The sequence below is a fragment of the Xiphias gladius genome, chromosome 10, assembly GCF_016859285.1.
Source record: "Xiphias gladius isolate SHS-SW01 ecotype Sanya breed wild chromosome 10, ASM1685928v1, whole genome shotgun sequence".
Lineage (NCBI taxonomy): Eukaryota > Metazoa > Chordata > Actinopteri > Istiophoriformes > Xiphiidae > Xiphias > Xiphias gladius.
In genome coordinates, this window is record NC_053409.1 from 25965630 (window position 1) to 25989753 (window position 24124).

Sequence of the window (24124 nt, forward strand, 5' to 3'; positions counted from 1 at the left end):
ATGTTTGCGCTTCTGTTCTTCATTTAACCAAAAACTATTATTTATGGACCTGCCTTTGCTGAAACCGTTAATTTACAGTGTAACTGCAGAGCCAATAGTGAATTGTTATAATTTACTATAAAAATAAACTCTACGGATGAGACGTTCCCCAGACCCCTACCTAAGACTTCATCCTAAAACCAGGTCTAAGCCCTCAAAAAGCATCTTGGAGAACCTTCCCAAAAGTTCCTCCTTTTCTCAAATTGAATCAGTTTCTTAAATTGTCCCCACTTTCTAAACTGCCCTCATTTTCCAAAAATGTCAACGCTATTAAAAAAATCACTCACTTTTTTAAAATGACCTCACTTAAATTGTTCCAACTTTCCCGACACTGCCGTGACTGGCCAAAAAAAAGTCCTCGTTATCCAACAACGTGCTCACTTTGAAAAATTACCTGCGCTTTGCAAAGAGTTCTTTCCAATTCCCCAAAACCAACGAGTCCTCCAGCCCAAACGACCATGTAGGGCGGTGACGGGGGGGCGTAAAGAGCTGCTTGCATAGACGAGCTCTGGGCTTGTTTTTCACTGGATGACAACAACAACAACACACTCTTAAGTTTTCTGAAATGTTGCCACTTTCCAAAAAAAATCCCTCAAGTTTCCAAATATATATTAAATGTCCCAGACTCTGAATAATTTTTCATTTTGTATAAATGTTCTTTCATTTTAAAATTGTCCCCATTTTCCAAAATGCTTTCGCTTTCCAAAAAGCTCGTCTATTTCCCAAAAATGTGATCAATTTTCAAAATTGTCCTCACTTTCTAAATTGTCCATATTTTACAAAATGTCTTACCTTAAAAAATAAATGAAAGTCCTCACTTTCTAAAAGTTCCAAAACTGCTCCCCTGTTCAAAACACTGTCTACACTGTTCAAAAATGTCCTCATTTTCCAAAGATGTTCTCACTTTCTAAAGTTGTCTGAACTTTGTAAAAAATCCTAACTCCTCAAAACATCCCGGCTTCCCCAAAACGCAGCGCTACTTTCTGAAATGTCCTCACTGCGTAAAATGCTGCCGCTTTCCAAAAATATCTCTGCCTTTCCAAACGTCCTGACTCTCCCAAAGTGTCTCAGCCATCCCGTCATTTTTCTAGACTCGTCGTCACTTTTCTGAAACGTCCACATCTTCCAAGAATGCCCCGTCCTCATGTCTCCACTTTTTCATAATGTGCTCGCATTTTAAAATTGTCCTCAAGGTACCAAATGGCTCGACTTTTGTCCTCACTTTCTGAAATTGTTTCCATTTTCCAAAAATCTTCTCACTTTTCAAAAACATCCTCAACTTGCAAAACCTTACAATTTTTTTTTTTTTTTTTTTTTTAATGCAGATTTTTTTCCCAAAATGTCTCCACTTTCCAGAAACATCCTCAGTTTCTAAAAAATGTTCTCACTCTCAAGGTCCAACGCTAAAGTTGGTCCTCGCAAAGATAGAGTAAGAGAACACAGAATTTAAACACTGTTGTGTTTCTGAAGGGATTTAGTTTCGGAGTAAAACCCTCCTCTGGCTTTACGGCTGCACTGGAGCAAGACTGACCGGCTAAACCTGGACCAAAACATCCTGACCGGCTGGGGACAAAGGGAGTGTCCATGTGTAGGTGTGTGTTGTGTCTGTATGTGTGTCAGTACGTGTGTGTGTGTGTGTGTGTGTACCACAGGGTGTGGATTTGACCCTGCCCTGGAAGTGTTTGAACATTCTCATTACAAACGGGGGTTACAGTGAGTAAACAGGGGAACAGGAGTGTGTGTGTGTGTCTTGTGTATTTGTGTGTTTGTGTGTGCGTGTTGTGTACTCTGTGTGTGTGTGTGTGTGTGGAGGGGGGCGACGATGTTGGCGCTGCTCGCTAAACTGACACATTTTCAATCACATGGTTTATTCCGGGGAAATTGTCGAAAAAGAGGGAAAAGGGCAGATTTCTGCGGCTCTGTGGGCTACAATAGGACAAGCCAGGATTAGTTTTTCACTTTGTGCGTGTGTGTTAGCGCACAAGTGTGTGTGTGTGTGTGTGTGTATTCTCAGACAATGCCCTGGTAGCCAATTTGTAATATATAGTCGGCCTTGAAAAATGGCCCAGATCTCCCCTTCGCTGTCTGCAATTTAGCTCTGCCGGCGCCCGGCAATACCCATTGTACTGCCTCCCACCACTGCCATTTTGGCCTGATGTAGTGTGCGTTTGTACCGTGTGTGTGTGTGTGTGTTTGTTTGTTTACGTGCTTATGTGCATCTCGCTGTGCATTTATCCGAGTCTGTCTCTTTGCGTGTGTGTCGGCATGCGCGAGCCAGCGACTGTGTTTATTCTCAGGTTATTGAATTTCTGATTGTGAGCCAGAGTGTGCATGTGCAATTATGCAAGTGTGTGTGTGTCTGCGTTTGCGTAGCTGCATTGTCTGTGTGCGCGCGTGTGCCTAAAGTTGTATTGTGCGTATAGTTAATTTTCTGTGTGTGTGCGAGTGTGTGTGTTTGATGCAGTGCAGTTACTCGTCCACTTTCCAAAATGACAGCAAGACACCTGAAGGCATCAATCTGGAACTAATAGACAGACTGTTGAAAAATAGAAGGCTGGAAAAAAGAAGGATTTAAGGATGTAAGACAGAAGGAGAGAGGAGGGGAATTTGAGGAGGTAGAGAGAGGGAGTGATCTGTAAAAAGAAAAAAGAGGATGGACAGTGACATGGGAGAGAAAGGGATGGAGAAGGAAACACGAGAGGATAAGAAAGAAGGGAAGGACAGGAAAAGGAAGGAGAGAGGGGGTAAGGAAGTAGAAGAGAGATAGAGAACTGCAGGAGGGATATCGACGAGGTGAAGAAAAAGGGGGATGAAGAATGATTGAGATAGAGGGAGAGAGGGGGAAGGGCAATTTAATGATGGGAGAGAGGGAATAAAGATTAGAGAAAGGAAAGTGGAGTGAGAGAAAGGCAGGGGGCTGATAAGAATGGAGGGAAGAAAAACTGGGAGGGAGGGAGAAAGAGGGAGACAAAAGGAGAGACAGAATGGCAGGAAGTAGATGGAAGGAGGTAAAGAAAAAGGAGGGATGAATGGACAATTGAAGGAGAGGACGACTAGGGAGCCAAGGACTGATGAACAGAAAGAGAGAACGAGGGAACGGCAGGAGCGAGTGGAATGGAGGGAAAGAAAAAGGAGGGAGGATTTAGGGATGCAGGACAGAAGGGGAGAGAAGGGAGGAGAGCCGTAGGAGAAGAGAGAGGGAGTAAAAAGTGAAGAAGGATAAAAGAAGAAAGAGCAGGGGAAATGGAGGCACGAGGACAAAAGGAGTGAGTGATGATAAAGACAGAGAAAGAGAAGGAAGGAGGCCGAAGGAGAGACAGGGAGAGAGAGAGAGAAAGCAATAAGAAAGAAGATGGAGAGAAGATCCAGAGTAAAAAGAGAGAGGATGAAGTGATGTGATTGGTGGCTTTGAAAACCTCTGTCACTCTGCAGATAGAGATCATTTCACCAAAGGTCTCTGTTCTGTTAATAGCAGAAACAGCAGAGTGGAGAGGTCAGCTGAGTGTGTGTGTGTGTGTGTGTGTGTGTGTGTGTGTGTGTGTGTGTGTGAGAGCCTGACCAATCAAAAACTGCCTTGGATAAAAAACTTAACGGCTCAACTCGAGTGTGGCTGCCTGTGACACAGTGTTAAACAGAAAAGCAGAAAATCCGGCATGTCTGTGTTGTAGATGCTCTTGCTGGAGTTCTTCTGCTTCATTGGCACGTGTAAGATCATTTCTCTTTGCTGACACGATTGTCTGTCTGATTGTATTTGTGTTATTATGATTCTTATTCTAATTATTCTGATTGTTATTAGTAGTAGTTCATTGTAACATTAAAAAGTGAGAAAACAAGGAACAACGATCTGATCCAATGTGAAACCAGAAGGTTTAGATCCATCTCATTCATTTGAAAGATTATGTGTGAACCTGCTCTGAGTCGAGGAAAACTCGTTTTTAACTTCTATTACTCTGAGTTTTTTTCTTCTTTGGAAGCGAACAGTTTACATCGGCCGTGTCTCAGTGAAACACATTTAGGCCTGATCGGTGTGTTGAAATCATTACCTTCCTCACTAAGCATTTTGTGTTGTAGCATTTAGAAACCATCCGTTGTCTACATCCACGTTCGCCTCCTAGCCTTCCTCTTCCTTGCCTTTGTGTGCGCACTGATTCGGTCCTTGGTGCCACCGGCTGCCGGACTGGCGAGCGGCCCGAAACCGCCGTGATACACACGCCGACGTGCGTCTGATCCAACTTGTTGCCAGAGACTTAAAGTGACTCAGTACAGTGTGGAAGTTCTCACCTTTAAAGTACTTCACAAGACTGAAGTCATTTAACGGACAGTAGCAATCACAGCAACTCTTGAAAGGAAGGGTCTGGTGTAAAGAAAACATGGACTGAACTTTCTGTTTAAACAAAAGAAAACTCAGTTTGTTGGCACAACTTCATTTTTTTTCTTCGAATGATACATTTTAATTCTTATTTATGAAAAAGAATATATGTTTTCAGTTTTACTATGTAGTAGTTGAAATACCTCTTGCTTTTTTATTTTATTTTTATTTCTTTGCATCGTCTCTGCATTGTGTGTATGTGTGCATGTGTTATGTTTGTCTGTTATGTGGAAAGTGAGAGGAAAGACGAGAAAAAAAAGCAGTGGAAAAGAAGAAAGAAAGTGGAATCAGACTCGTGTGTGAGCTTTGACGTAAAGGATCTTGCTCTTGTGCGGATCCATATTTCTGTCAAGCCAGCTGTGTGAAGAGGACTGTCTGGAGTCCACTTGTGCCGTGGGTGGTTGGCCCCTCCCTCTGGATTGTACCCACTGATTTGACAATGACATGATTAACATCAGATGGACTCTACTAAGATAACTACAAGGTAAACTGCTTCTGTAAAAAAAACAAAAAAACAAAACGAGAATAATATTAAGGCACCAGGCTGCAGATATCTCATTAGTCTGAAAACAGCTCAGGTCTGACTGTTTTACCTGTTCACCCACTCAGGCAGGTATAAGGGCAGCCTGACCCTCTGCTCGGGTCCTTTTTTCCAAACCAGGAAGTGCTACAGAGGTAAGGAGTGAGTGTAGCATCTTTAATCAATATTCAACAAACAAAAATGAGAAATACTTTCCTACAACTTTTATCCGGTGGAATTAATGATAAAGCTCAGGAGACTGGTCACTGTTAAGTGTGTCTCTACCTAACTTCTCCGGGATTTTTATCACTTCCAGTGACAGAGGAGTCTTTCGCGACAGTCGTACACACAAACCCATATTTATAAGGCCCAATAGATCGGAAAAGCAGGAATGACCTGTAAAAACATGCAAAACACCTCTTAACTATTTGCCTTTATTTGGTAATTTATAGTCAAGACAGGCAGGAAGTGTGTGTGTGTGTGTGTGTGTGTGTGTGTGTGTGTGTGTGTGTGTGTGTGTGTGTGTGTGTGTGTGTGTGTGTGTGTGTGTGTGTGTGTGTGTGTGTGTGTGTGTGTGTGTGTGTGTGGGCTCAAATTAGGGTCAATAAAATGTTGAGCTTGTAAAGAGATGTTCACAAAGAACTACAAAGTTTGTCGTTGCAAATCAACTTTTTTTGTACCTGTAAGATAAATCTGCATGGAAAATGCAAGTTTGTGTGAAAAAGATTTGTATTTGAAGAAAATGTTTGTATTTTTAACTGAGACTGTGAATAAAATCTGTGATCAAGTGATATCAGTGGTGAGGTTACACAGAGGCGATGTGAAAAAAGAAGCGCTTTACTGAACGTCCGTTTACAGATACAAAGCAGAAAACTGTAAAAGTCAAAGTTCCCACACTGTGTGTGACGCTGAAGTTACAAGCACAAATTTTGACCCTGTTATTTTATTACCTGAATCTGATTGGAAAGTGGGAATCCAGTCACAAAGCAGAGTCCAATCAGAGGGCAGAGGGCTCAGTTGCCTGAAAGGTGTAGCAGATTTTTAAGATGGACGACGGTGTGGGCTCTTCCACGACCCAGGAGGGTTTGCGCACATACACAGTACAGTAAGTCTTTACCATTATTTTCTACGGCATCATCAAATATAAGTAAACCCAGCTCGGAGGCGGAAGAACCCACTCTGTCGCCCATCTTGAAAATCTACCGCGTAAATCAGCACACCCTTGTCACCCACCTTTTGTCCTTCTAAAGCTGATATTGTAAACGTGTTAGAAAACTGTTGTCTACGTACGCATCCAGCAGCCACATTAGCAACATTAACATTCATTTGGAGCAATGTTTGTGTCCACCTGATTGAATCTAAGACCACTACTCCCTCTCTTTTAGCTCTGGTTTTGGTCTCCACCAGCTCCCGAGGGAAACATCGGGCTCTTTAGCTGCTAAATGCTCCGGCTGGTCTCTGACTGTGTCTGTCTGCCGTTTGCTGCTGAGCAGGTACCGGACGGTGGCTTTACCAGAGCTTGTCGGATGAAAAAAGCTGCCTGCTGCTACTATGAGTGACACCATTCACTTAATAAAGTGTCATTTGACCCACTGTTCATATGAAAATATTGATTGGCACAGTGTGAATGTCCTTGACAGCTGAAGAGCCTAAAGAAATTGATGACTCAGCGTCACTGGGAGACAAATACGATTCTAAGTACGGCCATGTTTGAAGACTCAGTCGAACACGGGCAATAACAAGGACAATTGAGTAAAAGCTCCCTTTCTTTTACCCCAAAAGAGATTTGGGACAGGCTGACGTCACATCTCACTTATCTACTTACCCCAAGATTAAGTTTAGTTAATATCACGTCCTCTGGAGTCATGATGCAGCAAATACCTCAAAACTCTAATAGCCCACTTGTTTCTGTTTCATCCATTCAAAGTCGATATGATCATTTCTGTGTGGAGTCAGACTCGCCGTCTCTTGAAACCTGCTTAAACCTTGTTGTACAATCAGTAAAGTAGACCGTCCTCCGTCAGAGAACAAACCTGCTTTTCTTCTTGCAGATGGCTACATTCTTGTTATCTTTTTATTGTTTTCTTTTTCCTTCCTCCCTGACAGCAGCGATATGTTTTCTAGTCATGCATCAAGAGATCAAATCTAAAAGTAATACAATCTCTAGACTTACATCTTGGTGGTTTAATTTGAAAACCAACTCTCTCCGCCTTCTCCTGCAGCTTTAAAACTGAAATAAGTTATGCCGGCGTTGCCCTCGCTTCACCCTCTGACAAAAACAATAGCGGCCGGCTCGCCTCAGAAAACTGTGTTTTACAATAATACTCGTCCACAAAGCAAGACCGACAATGTCAATGGTTTTATGGTGCGCTACACAGTGCAGCTAATGTTCTCCTGCAAGCCAGCATCGCTTCAGTGCCTCTCCCTCTCTCTCTCCTCCTTTTCCCCCCCGTCTCCCCCGGTGTGCCTCGCCCTCTTTCTTTTTTTTCTTCTCCTCTCTTTTCTTCTCCCCGGCTCTCCCTCGCTCCCTCTCTTCGTATGAAAAATCCATTCCAGCATGGGTTTTGACAGCCTGTCTTTGGTGGGTGTGTAAAATTCAAATAATTCACTGTGCATAGACAGTCACTTTGGGGCTGCTTTGTATTTTGTATTTGACTCTGTGTCACTTCGCCTGCCTGTCGAGTCCCAGTAGGCGGCGTTTAGCTTTTCAAAAAACACCACCAAACTGGAGGTTTATTTATTTTTGTGAATATTTCCAAAGGCAGGAGCTGTTTTAGTCGACCAGCTGCGATGGCAGGTACATGTCGAAATGCACCAGATGCTTTTACCAGACAACAAGAGATTTTGGTTTGAGCACACTGATAATTAGAACACTTTTATTCATGGACAAGGGCAGTAAAAAATTAAAGTCTTTTGTGTCATTGCATCCCTGAATGCAAGTTCTTGGACTTCAGTTTGGTTTAAAAAGCAGGGATCAGAGCTGAATTTGTGCAGGGGGCTCAGACTGGCCCGTTGTTTCCCTTTACGTAGCGTCAATGTTTTTAAATCATCTTGTTCCATCTATGGTATATTCTGTATCAGTTTGCTCCAGCTCCTCGTTGAAACTATATGATGTTTACATTGAGTGCAATATTGATATCAAGGCTGCATTGTCAACTGGGCAAAGCGACAAGCTAGGCTGCCCTAGTCTCTCTGTGTGGCGAGTAGTTTTTGGAAATTTGAATAACTGCAAATGTTATCAGTAATTTTCCACTCAAGCACATTATAAACAGAAATAATAATGGCGTTAAATGAGCATACCAGTGCTTTTGCAAGTTTTAGCTCAAAGCATGTGACACATTTTTACATTTCGGGATGTTTTTCCTGCCATTCCAGACATCCGTCCGGTTTCCGTTTATTTCCACATAGTGTGAGAATCAGTTAGTGGACTCTTGAACCTCCTTGAGTCGTGTAATTTATCACAGTAAACATCAACTTGCCCATGACAATTGAACACCTCTATCCATATTCTGTTTTTGTTTTTTTGTTTTTGTTTTTTCCAAAGTATTGTTTCCAAGGCCAAGAACATTTACCGAATTTCATAAATGGAATACGTCTGGTTGAAGTTTGCACTGTGTTTACCTTAGGAAAAAATCAAAAATGAATGCGGACTTGATGTTCGCTGTGAGGGATGACACAGTTCAAGCGAGTGCACACAGAATGGGAGGGACCGGGGGGTCCCACAGTGGGGGCCCAACAGCTCATTTTCGTCATTGGGGTCCATGAGCGGGATAGCTGTCCATATTCAAAGCCTACATTTCTTTAATGGCAACAATATTCCACCAAATGGAACTATTCCAGATATCTTGTTCATCATATTGTGCCCATTTACCTGAAATTCAGCCCGGCATATTTGGTACTTTTGGAAACTTTGGGGTCTCTTCTAGAATTTAAAATAAACTTCTGTGAGTTTGAACAACATGTGTTTCCAAGACGAGGCCGCTTATGGGCCGCTGCTTGTCGATGGGTTGTCAAAGTATCAGGCTGCTGATTTGATTCATCATATGCTTGTGGTGTCACAGTGAACACGTCTAACAGTATTTTAGATCGTATGAGCTCATTAGGAAGGTCCACACTTTTTTTTTTATTGCCCACTGAGCTAGAAATGCCCAATTGTTGATCATTTTTCCACATGAAGCTATTGCCAAATTATCATTTACTGCTTGTCTAAATATATTTTGCAATGATTAATTTTATGTTCTTCAATTGGTTGCATATCTCATGACTTTAGTATTTTTGCCGTGCATGATTATTTCACTTTCTTGTTTTATGTATTTTCTCTCCTCTTGCTTTCTTCCCTTCTTTCTTCTCCATTTTTCCACCCTCTCATTCATAACTTCTCTTCCTCACGTTTCCTTTTCCTCCCACTTCCTCTTCTTCTCCTGCTCGTTGTCTCTTTACAGCTGTCGTTAAAGAACCTCCTCACGTTTTTTTGTGTGTTTCACAGTGACCCCTACTGGGAGCGGCCAGCTAATGCAGGCAGCTGCTCCGCCGCCCGGCCCAAGACCCTTCACCTGGCCGGCCAGCAGCATACCTCCTCACCATGGTAACGTTTGTGTGTGCTCCTGGGAGCAGTAGTAGTAGTAGAAGCACTAGTAGTGGTAGTAGTGTGTGTTTGTGTGTGTTTGTTTTGTTGGATAAGAGCAGTGTGAATAGTTTGCTGAACAGTTTTTTGCTGCTGTTGATTTGAAATAACTCTCCTCATGTACTGGACCCCGTGTTGGTTGGACTAGTTCTGTATTTGTAGATATTTAATGTTTTTTCTACCTACGCCAAATCAAAGTGAAGGAGGGTTTTCTTAAGTCTCTTTATGGAGGCATTTTGAAAATGATGATTAGCCTAGCATAGCTTAATATCTGAATGTAAATGGAATCAAGAAAAAAGTAATTTCAAATGTAGAGAATTGAGCTTTCAGTCGGACACCGATAGATGAAGACTCGAATTAAAGGAGATCCTTGAGGATGTCTGCAATTAAAATGGAAGTTAGGACAAAGGATGGCTTTTGACTCAGAGCAGAAACTTGTTGAGTTGCCTAATGCTGTCATTTTGTTCCCAGGAAGTGTCCTTTAGTTTCCAAAGTATTTCCATAGACTTCAAAGTACCAAAATGCGAAGCTCCTACAGTATCATTGATCTGTTACAGTGCCCAGTTGCTTTTGCTATCTTTGACAGTTGTCAAATAGTAGTTTCTATGCTGCACAGCCACCTATCGTAATTGATAAGCCAATATGTTTCATGAGGAATTTGTTGTCCGGAAGATGACGACAAGGGCTTCAGTAAAGGATTGATTAAAGATGGAGGAAACAAGCACAGCTGGGAAACTAGGCAAACAATTAAGATAGAGTCGTTCTGCTCGGTACAAAAAAAGGGCCAAGTCCCGTCCTGTCTCAGCAAAGACGGAGGATGACTTGATCCGTATTATCAGTATCAACATTGCTTCTGTGCAGGTGGGTCACTTTAAACTGCCATTCATTCCATGCTTATGTCCACATCAATGACACGAAGTGTTCTGTAGAATTAGTCCTGCAATGGTGCTAGTCATTCAGCTCTGTTGTCTGTTTGCAGCCGAGGTAGAGACAGTTGAGTAAATGTAGATGTGATTAAAAAAAGTAATCCTTTATTAAAAAGCAAAGTTGGTTCACGATAGAAGAGGGGAACAGCTGATGCAAACTTTCAGATTGTCTTTGCTGACGCTTCTGCTCTAGTGTTGTACACCATCTTTGCGGAGGCAGACTGTTGTAAAATCTGTTGTAAAATCTCACCTTCAATTCTATTTTAATCATGTAACGGGAAATATGTATTTATATAATAATTGTAATGGTATTTTGTTGGTAGCAGGGTGTTGCTAAAGCACATTTTGTTTCTCATGTTAGAACCTGACCACTTCTGGTACTACAGGGTTCAGTTACTGGCCAGGTCGGTCACGAGGCGAGTTAACTGTAGGGATCAGCAGATTGTCAGTGGTTTATCTTTCTGTGTGGGTGGATGTCTATCATCAAGGGTAAATCTTCCAACTCTGCTAGTTTTGTTAGCCCTGTATGTGTGTGTTTAAAGTTTTTCTCTGTGTGTTTGCTCATATTGCAGTCTGGATTGCAGCTTTTGTAATTCGCTCTAACAAAATTGTATCATTCCTCCTCAACCCATCACCCCCCCCAATCCCTCCTTAGAGGTCTTTGTCAGTGAACAGAGAGGAGATTTGACACCAGGAAGTGAACTGAGGCTAGATGTTGTGGTGTATTTGTGTGTGTGTGTGTGTGTGCGTGTGTGTGCGAGTGTGTAAAGGATTACAGTACTGGAGAATAAAGGGGGGATTTGTGTCGGAGTTGGGCTGAGAGCTGAAAGGAGACGGCAGTTAATAGCTCATTATATGACGAGCTTAACACCATGTAGGCCTGTATGTAAGCACACACACACACACACACACACACACACACACACACACACACACACACACACACACACACACGTATACACAGAGTAAGAGCCTTTTTTTTAGACACCATCTGATAGTTTGCATCTGTTGTTCTGCAACATGTTTGTATTTTAGTTCAAATCCAGTTCAATTTCTAGGTGTTCACGTTCATTGTAGTTCGATTTAAAAACAAATATATCCAGTGACATGGCTGCTGTTCATGTGATCTGACCTCAACAAAAATGGCTTCCAAGCTGCTGGTATTTCCCAGGTCTGAGTGTAAAGCACCCAATAATCTCTGATTTGGTGACTTACAGATCAAAAGACCATCACGTAGAAGTTCTGTTGAAATGTGAATCTATTCACAGGTCAGCACAGTTCAGTAATTTATTTTATTTCTTTATTATCTTTGTAGAGATCTAGGTTCCATACAACATTACTTCGGTAACGACGACAGTATATGTCAACATTTAGTGAGACAGAAGTGGAGGCATTTTTAAATGCTGTCTAAATGACAGTTATACAGAAACTCAACCCCTTAACAAACCTTGTTTTCTATCAGATACGTCCGGCTTTTAAATCGGTGACAGTAGCCACTACCTTAACTCCACAACATAAAAGCATTGTCAAGAAGGAGAGATCAGAACTGAAAGAGAGGTGCTATGATCAGGCAATGATCATAGCACCTCTGTTGTATAATAATAACAATGAGACTAATAATAAAACGAAATTATAATAATAGCGTGACTGATAATACTAATAAAACTAAATATAATAAAAGTAATGATAATCATAATAACTGAAGCAGTGGGTGTTAGCAGGATCATGGGGCAGTAGGTGGTTTACAGTCTCAGATCCAGACTCTGCAGCACCAGGGGCAGAAACACCTGCAGAAAGCGACAGGAAGAGAGAGGAGAGGGAGACGAGGAAGAACAAAACCACGGGAGAGGGAAGAAGTCAAGTTAGTAACAAGCATTGATGGGATATGAATGCGTGCAGATGGAGAGGAAGAGGAGGAGAGAGGAGCTCAATGCACCATGGGAAGTCACCCGGCAGTCTAGGCCTGTAGCAGTGTAACTAGCAGACGGGTCAAGACAAACCCGAGCCCATGCACACCTATGCCTGAGTGGGATTACCTGTGAGTTTTTTTTTTGTGTGTGTGTGTGCGGATGCCATCATACATACACAATCGCAGGTATCTTTGCATTTCTATTACAGCATGTGTGTGTTTAGTTTAGTTTTGTGTCTGCATGTTCTCTATGGAAATGAGTATTTATATGCACACCTATGCCTGAGTGGGATTACCTGTGAGTTTTTTTTTTGTGTGTGTGTGTGCGGATGCCATCATACATACACAATCGCAGGTATCTTTGCATTTCTATTACAGCATGTGTGTGTTTAGTTTAGTTTTGTGTCTGCATGTTCTCTATGGAAATGAGTATTTATATGCACACCTATGCCTGAGTGGGATTACCTGTGAGTTTTTTTTTTGTGTGTGTGTGTGCGGATGCCATCATACATACACAATCGCAGGTATCTTTGCATTTCTATTACAGCATGTGTGTTTAGTTTAGTTTTGTGTCTGCATGTTCTCTATGGAAATGAGTATTTATATGCACACCTATGCCTGAGTGGGATTACCTGTGAGTTTTTTTTTTGTGTGTGTGTGTGTGCGGATGCCATCATACATACACAATCGCAGGTATCTTTGCATTTCTATTACAGCATGTGTGTGTTTAGTTTAGTTTTGTGTCTGCATGTTCTCTATGGAAATGAGTATTTATATGCACACCTATGCCTGAGTGGGATTACCTGTGAGTTTTTTTTTTGTGTGTGTGTGTGCGGATGCCATCATACATACACAATCGCAGGTATCTTTGCATTTCTATTACAGCATGTGTGTGTTTAGTTTAGTTTTGTGTCTGCATGTTCTCTATGGAAATGAGTATTTATATGCACACCTATGCCTGAGTGGGATTACCTGTGAGTTTTTTTTTTGTGTGTGTGTGTGCGCAAGTAGGCAGAATGGTTGTAAACTAAAAGAGACAGATGTACCAAGGAGAGCTACTGCCTACTGCTGCCCTGTTCACTTTTCCTCTCTCTAACACACACACACACACGTATACACAGAGTAAGAGCCTTTTTTTTAGACACCATCTGATAGTTTTTGCATCTGTTGTTCTGCAACATGTTTGTATTTTAGTTCAAATCCAGTTCAATTTCTAGGTGTTCACGTTCATTGTAGTTCGATTTAAAAACAAATATATCCAGTGACATGGCTGCTGTTCATGTGATCTGACCTCAACAAAAATGGCTTCCAAGCTGCTGGTATTTCCCAGGTCTGAGTGTAAAGCACCCAATAATCTCTGATTTGGTGACTTACAGATCAAAAGACCATCACGTAGAAGTTCTGTTGAAATGTGAATCTATTCACAGGTCAGCACAGTTCAGTAATTTATTTTATTTCTTTATTATCTTTGTAGAGATCTAGGTTCCATACAACATTACAACATTACATTACATTACATTACTTCGGTAACGACGACAGTATATGTCAACATTTAGTGAGACAGAAGTGGAGGCATCTAAATGACAGTTATATAGAAACTCAACCCCTTAACAAACCTTGTTTTCTATCAGATACGTCCGGGTTTTAAATCGGTGACAGTAGCCACTACCTTAACTCCACAACATAATCGCATTGTCAAGAAGGAGAGATCAGAACTGAAAGAGAGGTGCTATGATCAGGCAATGATCATAGCACCTCTGTTGTATAATAATAACAATGAGACTAATAATAAAACGAAATTATAATAATGGCGTGAATAATAATACTAATAAAACTAAATATAATAAAAGTAACGATAATCATAATAATTGAAGCAGTGGGTGTTGAGCAGGATCATGGGGCAGTAGGTGGTTTACAGTCTCAGATCCAGACTCTGCAGCACCAGGGGCAGAAACACCTGCAGAAAGCGACAGGAAGAGAGAGGAGAGAGACGAGGAAGAACAAAACTACGGGAGAGGGAAGAAGTCAAGTTAGTAACAAGCATTGATGGGATATGAATGCGTGCAGATGGAGAGGAAGAGGAGGAGAGAGGAGCTCAATGCACCATGGGAAGTCACCCGGCAGTCTAGGCCTGTAGCAGTGTAACTAGCGGACGGGTCAAGACAAACCCGAGCCATACCTGACTTTAAGCTTTATCAAGAAGGAAGGTTTTAAGGTGAGGAGGAGGTCAGTACTCACGCTGCAGCATTCTACGTCAGCTGGACAGTAATTAGAGACCTGCTGGGACATTCAGCTTATTTTCTAGTTTGCCAGGATACGGTGCTGGTGTGATGTTAGCTTTAGCAGGAGCTGGTCTGCTGGCTCTGGGAAACCGTCTGGTCCTCTGTGTGTGTTTGAGTGTGTTAGCTTCGCAGCGGCAACTTTAGCCACAGTTTGCTAACCCACAACGTAGCTAACGTTAGTCACACCGCTGGGTGTCTCGTTGTTTGCTCTCTATCCTCTTACTCCTCCTTTAACCGTTGAAGCATCAGTGCTGTTGCCATGGTTACCCGCCCCTAATTTATAAACTAAACCGTCGAGCAGGTGTTCTAGCGGACACCTGTCAGCCAATCAGAAGCCGGCGTTTCTTTCCATGGAGTGCATAGATGTCAGTGGAGAGCTGCGCTCCTGTGCGGTGTGTGTGCCTGGTCTGTTAGATTTGAGTTGTCGGGCTGTGTGCCTGTAGTGTGTGTGTGTGTGTGTGTGTGTGTGTGTGTGTGTGTGTGTGTGTGTGTGTGTCTGTCTGTCTGTATCTGTGCATCAGTACGTGTCTCTCTTACTTTGGCCGGGCGTATTTCTAATGTTAAGGTGAAATTGAGATAAATGGTGGAGGAGCTGGGTGGCCACAGAGGCCCCTGATATACACTCCACCTGTCTACTCTGCTTACAGCTGTGTGTGCGTGTGCGCGCGTGTGTGTGTGCGGATACCATCATACATACACAATCGCAGGTATCTTTGCATTTCTATTACAGCATGTGTGTGTTTAGTTTAGTTTTGTGTCTGCATGTTCTCTATGGAAATGAGTATTTATATGCACACCTATGCCTGAGTGGGATTACCTGTGAGTTTTTTTTTTTGTGTGTGTGTGTGTGCGCATGTGTGTATGTTGCTGTTGATGTGTGTTTTTGTGTTTATAGTGTGTGTGCGCAAGTAGGCAGAATGGTTGTAAACTAAAAGAGACAGATGTACCAAGGAGAGCTACTGCCTACTGCTGCCCTGTTCACTTTTCCTCTCTCTAACACACACACACACACACACACACCATGGAGATGCTGTTATTCAAGTAGTACCTAAGCGAGGCTAGAGAGAGACTGTGTGTGTGTGTGTGTGTGTCCGTCTGTGTTTGAATGGAGAGAGAGAGAATAAAGGTTTGGTGTGTTGTGAGATAATAGAAAGACGAAAACGGAGGGAACAGAGAGAGAAGAGGGATGGGTTGTTTTGGATTCTTGTTTACTGGTATTATAAGGAAAAAGAGGAGGAGGGGGTATCATTATCTGAACAAATAGGGTGTCTGTTAGTGAGTTCCAAAACTACCCAAATTATTGTTTTGATGGTCTGGTACTCCATCAATAGGACGTAGACACACCAAATTACTTGGTTGAGACTGTCCTCTCAAGAAAAATGACAGAAGTGTCCCAAAATAACACGTTTACTTTCGAATGACAACTAGCGCTGATAGGAATTATAACTCTTGTCTGCCGGGAGTGAAGAAGTGTGATGAGGTTTCGGAGTCACAGCGTCCATCAAGAGGAGGAGGTCAGGGTGGTTGGATGGGTCAACCCAAACGTCTGACTTTGACATGAGGGACTGCTGTTTCCTACCAACATGACGGCAGTCTCTCCCTTACCCATACCAAGTAGCTTCTGTGCCTGAACCTTAACCACGTGGTGTCAGATCAGAAAACGCTTTCGTGAAACACGGAAAGGAGGAGATGTGGTTAATTTTACGTATGTGGCCAATTTTACGTAGCGTGTCACTAAAGTGTTGACGGACAACACATCCAAAATGTCTGATCCTGCAGTACAGCATCCGCTAGCAGTGACTCCAGCATTATTAAACGGGTTCATGGTTCTGTTTAGACACTCACAGCACCTGGTTCAGGTTCGGGAAAGATCCTGGTCTGGTTTAATACAGTCAAAGTTCAACGCTACTACAGACCCAACCTGTTTGTTTACATTCAGGCAAAACCTCCATCTTTCCCGAACCTTAACCAAAGTGCTGCTGTTGCCTAAACCGCAGACGGGACTGTGGATGTGGACCCCGGTCTCCGGTGTGGCAGGACGTACGCTTTGTACGTCCTCCGTCCAACCCCAACCGCCTCCCTGTGACTACGCTGCCGTCGATAAATGTCGCGCTTCACTCATTTGAAACAAAAACACAGAAAAACCTTCACATAATCCAACCAGCGCTTATGTTTCCTACAAACATCCTGCCGTTGCACTTGAACTGCACAGAAACATGATTTCTAGGAGACAGGGTTAGGATGGCACAGACAAATCATGTCACTCTGCCGATAGATGTGATGCTGTGAAACCGGGTTCCTTAAGTTGAAGCGAGTCATTGGTTCCCAACCCCCGACCCTGAACCACGGTTTGTGCCCGACCGCGTGGGTTTTGGGCAGAACTGTGTGCAATGCGGGAGATGAAGTGAAGAGAGGAATAATGAAGAGATGTAAACAGTCATGTGTCTGAATTTATGACAGAGACAGGTGGATAGAGAGAGATTGGAGGTGTAGCAGGTGTGCTGATTCGCCCCAGGTCTGTCCTTCAGAGATGATGGCTGTAAAAACCCATAAATCCTCCTCCACCTCCTCTTCATGTTCCCGTCCTAAATTTTCTATATCCCTTCTGTTTTCTATTTCTTCTCCCTTCCTTCACCTTGTTTTCTCTTTTTCCCTCCTCTATTCTTTACCCTCTCCTCTCCTCCACCCCTTCTTATTCCACCTTTTCTCCTTTCCTTCTCCTCTTTCAATTTGTGTAATTTTTGTCCCTTTTCCCTTCCCCTCTCTGTCTAGTTTGCTTCTTTCTCCATGCCTCACATTCTTCTTTCCGTCCTCTTTTTTCTTCTCACTGTCTTTACTTACTCTTATTTCCTTCCACTCTTTTCTTCTTCTTATCCTCTCTTCACTCCTTCCTTTATCTGGTCTCTTTCCTTTCCTTTTTTCTCACCTTTTTCTTTCTCGATTTCTTCCCTTTTTCCATCTTCCATCCTTTTTCTCCTTCATCTTGTATTTCCTTCTGTCCTCAATCAAATCCTTAATTCCTTTGTGTTTTTTTCCTTCGATCTTCCTTTGCCCCCTTTCATTACTTCTTACATCTTTCTTTCTTCCATCTCTTACCCTTTTCCCTCCTCGCATTCTTACCTCGGTCTGTATCAAACTCTGTCTTCCTCCATCCTGTCTTTTTCCTTTCATCACCCTTCTTTCCATTCTGTTTTTCCTCTCCAAACTGTCTTCCTTTGTTTCCTCTTTATTTATTTCCGTATGTCTCCATATGTTTCCGTACCCGTGTTTCTTGTTTTCTTTCTTTCCTTCTTTCCTTTCTTTTACTTGCTCCCTCTTCATCACTTCAAGTTCCCCTTCATACTTGTTTCCTCTCTCTCTCTCTCTCTCTCTCCCTCTGAGCGTTGGTTTGATGGCGAGGATGTGATGTGTTCTGATGTGTGTTTTTTCTCTCCCATGTCGCATGAGTCGACTCCGGGCGTGCCGCTGACTTTGTTCAACTTTCTCTCTTTGATGCCACACTTTTTCTCTCACCTTGCCTTTCTTTTCTAACCTACTTTCCCCTCCAATTTTTTTCACTCCCCAAAAAAACAATATAGATTCTCCTTCTCTCCATCTGGTTTTTTTTTTATTTTGAAGAGAAAGAGGCAACCCGAATTCAATAATTTAACCTCTTCTCCTCTTTTGTCTTTTATTTTTCTATATTTTATCATCTACCTGTGTCTTTGTCTGGCAGGAAACATGTTAATAATGAATTGTATAGATTTAGACAGAGAGAGAAAGTGTGTGTGTGTGTGTGTGTGTGTGTGTGTGTGTGTGTGTGTGTGTGTGTGTGTGTGTGTGTGTGTGATAGAGAGAGAAAACAGCAGAGATCTTTTGAAGTGTGATGTCTGTAGTCCAGAGGCATTGATCTCTGTCTGATTGCCACTGAAATCAGCAGTCAGAATGCTTGATGAGGTTTGTTTGAAATAAATCAGAAGGATGAGTTTTAGCTAATATCCCGCGAAACCTTGTTTACCTTCGAGAAATCAAACAGGAAGATGTCACCATTCAGAAACCATGGCTCTAGGTAACTGCTATGCTTCCCAGTTTAACATCTGGACTCCATTTTGGTTGCAGAGTCGTTTGTATTTTAAACCACAAATGTACAAAGTGCAGGATTTTGACACCAGAGACAGTTGTCCACGTCCTGTGTCCCGTGGCCTTTAGGTTTAAATCACTAAAAGTCTGGAAACATTTATTTTTGGTTAGATACTGAAAACGTAGAGTCCTGTTTTTTGCTTGTGTTGACTGTTGACTGTGTTTTAAACCAAGTTTTAAACCATTAATCATACTTTCATTCATTCCTTGTAATCCGTTTGCTGTTGTAGGACAGTTGTATGTGCGCACACTTTTTTGGAGACAGAGTCGGTTTGTCCCACAGAACATGAGAAAATAACCGAAAGCGCTCTCACCAGATCTGGATCTTATTCTGTGTTAGAAAAAGCACCACCTGATGACTCGAGTGGCCGGACAGAGTGCACTCAGTGAGCAGGTCAAAGACGTGCTGGGAAGCCAAACCATTCAGACTTTTGAAGTTGATTGTGTGTCGCACCGGAAGCCATCGAAGGGACCGAAGTACCGGAGTACGCTACGTACAGACGAGGATTGTGCTTTTGAAAGAGCTGGAGCCTTCCTGTACTTTGAACTGGTTGAGATGAATGCATGGACCCGTTTCTCCAAATCAGCTGGGGATATAAATCCTCTAACTTTTGATATGGTTTTCAAATGACAAAAACACTTACATTACTGATGTGGCTCTCAAACTTAGAGAGTATTTCCAAAACAGTGGCTGGAGATATTTCCACATTGAAACCCAACAGGTAGCTACAGTAAACCGTTCTGTTTCAGTTGCTTCTTGCATCCCGAAGACGTTTTTGCGGTTTAAAAAAAATAAATAAAAACATTGGATTGTTTCTTCGTAAACTTTGCTGTCGAAAATGAGCGTTCAACCTCTGACGTCTGTTTCTGTTGATGATTTAATGGTGAGATTGAAGCAGCATGAGGTTCGTCCTTGTTTTTTCTCAACCCACAGAGTCCAAATCTTATCTAGTGAAAAATTAAGACTCAGTTTTCACATTTAGCTTCCCTGTAAACCAATCAAAACACCATGATTCCGTTTCAAATGCAGCCAAACTCACCATCCTGCATTCCCGGATGACTGAACCGATTTACCGGGCACAGGCCCAGGGGCCCAAGGAGTCGCGGAGCCCCTGATCCAGAGGCTCTGTATGAAGGGATGAACATTTTTTGTTGAAAAGTTGTAGATTCGCAGCCTTTACTGTTGTTGTTTCATTATTACTATGTACTGCACATAGCCCGCTGAGGCTACGATAAGCCTTAAATCAGTAAAGCATGTTGTACGTTGTTAGGCGGCAGAATTGTTATAATTTAAGAAAACAAAATTTTGCATCCTATTGATGGTTCCCTATAATATTTTGTATCGTCTGTGTAATATCTGTGCAGAGGTGTGTCAGTGGGGGTCTGCCGTGGCAGGAGGTTTCAATCGGGAGGCAGACAACCTCTCTTTATCTCAGAGTGAACAAAATACTAATAGTTCCGGTGCAGTTCTTTTGAACAACAGCAGCACTTTACAGTTGCACTTAACCTCTCGAATGTCTCCGAAAGAGACGCAAACTGATCTGTTGCCGTCTCGCAAATCGGTCTGTGCCACCCAGCACTAGCTGTTGACTGACACCGGCATCTTTCTTGATAGGAAGCAGTTTTTCTCACCCCTGGGCCACCGCTGCACCTTGAGAATAACGCCACAAGACATCATCCAGATAAACATTTGAACTCTTCACTCGGCCTCTCCTTAGACTCCCGACCACACATAAAAGCCTGTCAGCGTCCACCGCGTCAGTCCCCATGCCTGTAAATCCCTTGTCTCCCCGGCATCACTGTGAGCAGTCGGTACCTCATCTTTGACACTTGACGTACCTGAGAGACGAATCGTGACATGGCGGCGTCCCAAGCTGCTCTCAGAAAAGTGTTGAAGGCGACATCTTTTTTTTTAAATTTCTGACGAGTTTTCTATAGCAGCTCTGCTCTGCAGCTTTCTCCCCCGTCTCCCTCTGATAACAACTCCCTCTTCTCCTTGTCTATCTGTCCTCATAATAGCGAATCCCTCACCTCGTTGGACAGCTACCCACCTGTGGCGCCCGCAAAGAATCACTTAAATCCAGAGCAAACACACACACACATTTTTATTCACACAACATATATTTACTTTTCATTATTCCCGGGGTGTGTTTACAGTGAAAAGATGTGACTTTCACCTCGTCTTCACCTGCCTGCGCTGCTGCGCCGCTGCTCGCTGTTGCCCGCGGCACTTTCCCAGCATCGCTCGGGCTTGTTACTGCAGCGAGACTTACCCCCGAGGAAGACGGAGCGCTAGAGAGACGTCGCGCACATGAAATAAACTTGCTCTGTTTTGCTCCATTATGGTGCCTATAGATGTACTTCATACGGTTTTAACAGGAGAGGAAGGCGTTTCCTGTGTGTGGTTTTTATTTATTTATTTATTTATTATTATTATTTATTTTTTCAAAGGCCTTTATTTTTGTGGTTTTACAGGAATTGAAGACAGTTTTTACCCTCATCCTAAAAGATCATTTGTCTTAGTGAATCCCTCTCAAATTCTGGTGAAAAAACTGAATCCAAATAAAAAAACCAGTTGCACTGAATTGTACTACATTACTCGATGTTTTAGACTTTTCATTTTCACTATTATTTCGACCATTTTTTTTTTTTTTTATGCCTAAAAATAGGAAACAATAAGATGAGGCCTCGTTTGATCTTTAATTTTGATTCATGTCGTGCTGCTTGTAGCAACATCAGATTTATTTACAGACAACTGGGCGGAAATTCAACTTGAATTTAACGTAAATATTACACCGAATGCTGCAATGACTTTGGATCAGGCTGGTCAGTGTTAAAATTTGATTTAATCTCCAGTCGGACACGACCTTTGGCTTGATTTGGTTGTTATTTTGTTGAGCTGTGTGCCCAGATTATCCCAAATGTTTCCAGCAAGAAATCCGTTCTTTTTATCGTGGTAATGGTCCGTTTCATTCGGTCGCACATCAGTGGAGTCATATCCCCTTTGCTAATGTGTTAGTGTTGTGGCTGTCTGCCAGTGGCGGTCAAAATGGACTTTTTATCCAGTTGTTAAGATGCACTTTTGAGATCATGGTCGTTTTTTAACTATGTATTTTAACCGGATGAAGGATTTTAGTCGCGGATGTCTGGATCTTAAGTAATTAGAGAAACGGGCTTAGCACACGTTGGCCGTAGTTCGGCTCCTAGCCCCTAGGAGTCGTCCCGTGTCTGCCGAACAGCGTCGAGAAACACTTGCTTTTAACATAGTCGTATTATGCGGATAATACGACTCCCGGTCCTAACCAGGAAAAGCTGACTACAGTGACGGCAATGGTGGTGAGGACAACAACTCCCATGATCCCACGCTACTGCACGACGTCGCCAAACTCCGTCTTTTGTTATTGTTTTGATTGAGAAACCCCTAGTGGCCCACTAATCTTCATGGCCCACCACTGCTTTCACTTCTTCTGTTTCAGATATCTTGACGAATCAGAAATGCATTATTTTCATTTCTTGATGCATCTCCTCGTGCAAGAGATGAAATCAAAACTTTGCATGTTGGTTCGCGTTTTTCACCTCGAAAACTTGGCTGAAAAAGGTCGCTACATGTCGTTTAAAAGTTTTCTTGATTTAAAATTCACAATCGATGAAGGATAATGAATTTTCTACTAGACTTATTTTAATAGAGAAACTAAAACCTGTAGTTTGACAGAAACTCGGAGAAGACTTCTCATATCTTCTCAAATACAAACTCCTTCTTGCTCCACCTGCCTGTTTAAAGTCGCCATTAAAAATACAAAAAAACAACCCCCACAACTTCAAACACATGAAAGCTATTATTTCATTCCATTAAGGGCTGTGTGTCGACGGGAGGGCGGATATAAATGTTTTTAATAATTCAGCCTGTTTGCTGAGGAATGGTAGATTTCAAATGAGTGTAAATATATTGTAAAAACATGAAGAAGAAAGTAGAATCTGGTGTTGAATCAGTGATCGAGGGTAAGGCTACAGCCCGAGCTCAGCCACTGCCTCTGATGTACGCCTTATTAATTTCATTTACTCTGTCCAGAGAGGGAGAGAGGGAGAGAATCTGTAATTCTGTGTTTTTCAAGAAAAAGAAAAAGATCAAAGGCAAATTAAGTTGAGCAGGTCCGTGTAATGTGCGATTTAGGAGCCCGGAGCATTTACAGCTCTGAGTATAGCAATGAAGCTGCTTTTAAAGTGTGTGTGTGTGTGTGTGCCGTGCGTGTAGAAACACACTCCGTCACTTCCCATTAGCTCGTGTCTGTGCTTAAATTTGCATGTTAACAAATGTGGACTGAAACGGCGTGACTGCGTGTTTACGTGCATACGCGTCTGTGTGTGAATTTACAATATCCGAAACTCTCAGTGGGTCTAGTTGTGTGTGTGTGTGTGTGTGTGTGTGTGTGTCTTTATTAGTGTTAATAGTTCCAGTAGTAATGGTACTAGCGGTAGCAGCAGTAGTGGTAGTGACATAGTAATCATTGCAGTAGTAGTTGTGTAAAAGTACTGCTTACACTATACTGTGTAGCATGTGAAGCACTAAAGTAAAGTCCTTTATTTTGATTTTTGAAGTTTTTGAAGTTACTGTATAGAATAGTATTTTATTTTTTACTTATTAGTGTCTGTATTTTATATCATTTATTTTTAATTTAGTATTTGCTTTTGTTAATTTTATTTTATTTACATGAAACAATATCTGATAGATTTTTATTTTTTTATTTGATTTATTTTATTTTTGCATTAACAAATTGCCTTTTGTAGTAAATAAAAAAAAAACCCGAAACAAGCTGAAGTAACTATCTGCTTGTTATCTTCCTCTGGGCTTTTTATTTTTATTTTTTTAACCACTTGTCATGGTCATCCCATGGAAAAGTAGCCAATTGTTATCCACTGATGAAGACCATTACAATCAGTTGAAAGCTCCAGATAATGCTGGTGAGGGGGACCCTGAGGTTGAAGTCTCTGCATATAATGTATTGATTGAACCAGGTATTCCCGTTAGGGTGCCTGCAGTCTGAAGGTTACGGAAGAAGATAACAAAACGGACAAAAAACAGAAAAGAGAGCCCACATCTGACACCAAATCTAAATCGATGGAGTTAGTACAGTAACTTTCATAAGGGGTGAGGTGAGGTGAGGTAGATGAAATAGTAGCTGGAAGAACAGGAACAATAGCTATAGCAGTAGTAGTTTGTTTATGTGGCTCTGAATGTTGTGTGTGTGTGTGTGTGTGTGAATGATCCAGCTGTTGGCAGCTGCAGCAGTTAGATTGAAAGGCAGCAGCGGCCCCTGTTATTCATGAGCGTCTTTGCT

General features: G+C 42.1%; 1 protein-coding gene across 1 annotated transcript in view; it reads left to right on the plus strand.

Annotated features, from left to right (window-relative positions):
- Window positions 1–4835: 4835 nt before the first annotated feature.
- LOC120795531 (neuronal PAS domain-containing protein 3) overlaps window positions 4836–24124 on the plus strand; it is a 244038-nt gene continuing 224749 nt past the window's right edge. Inside the window, exons 1-2 of the mRNA XM_040137522.1 lie at window positions 4836–4892; window positions 9415–9513. Of these exons, the coding sequence (XP_039993456.1) occupies window positions 4867–4892; window positions 9415–9513 (125 nt within the window). The 5' untranslated portion in view covers window positions 4836–4866. The remainder of the gene's footprint in view (window positions 4893–9414; window positions 9514–24124) is intronic.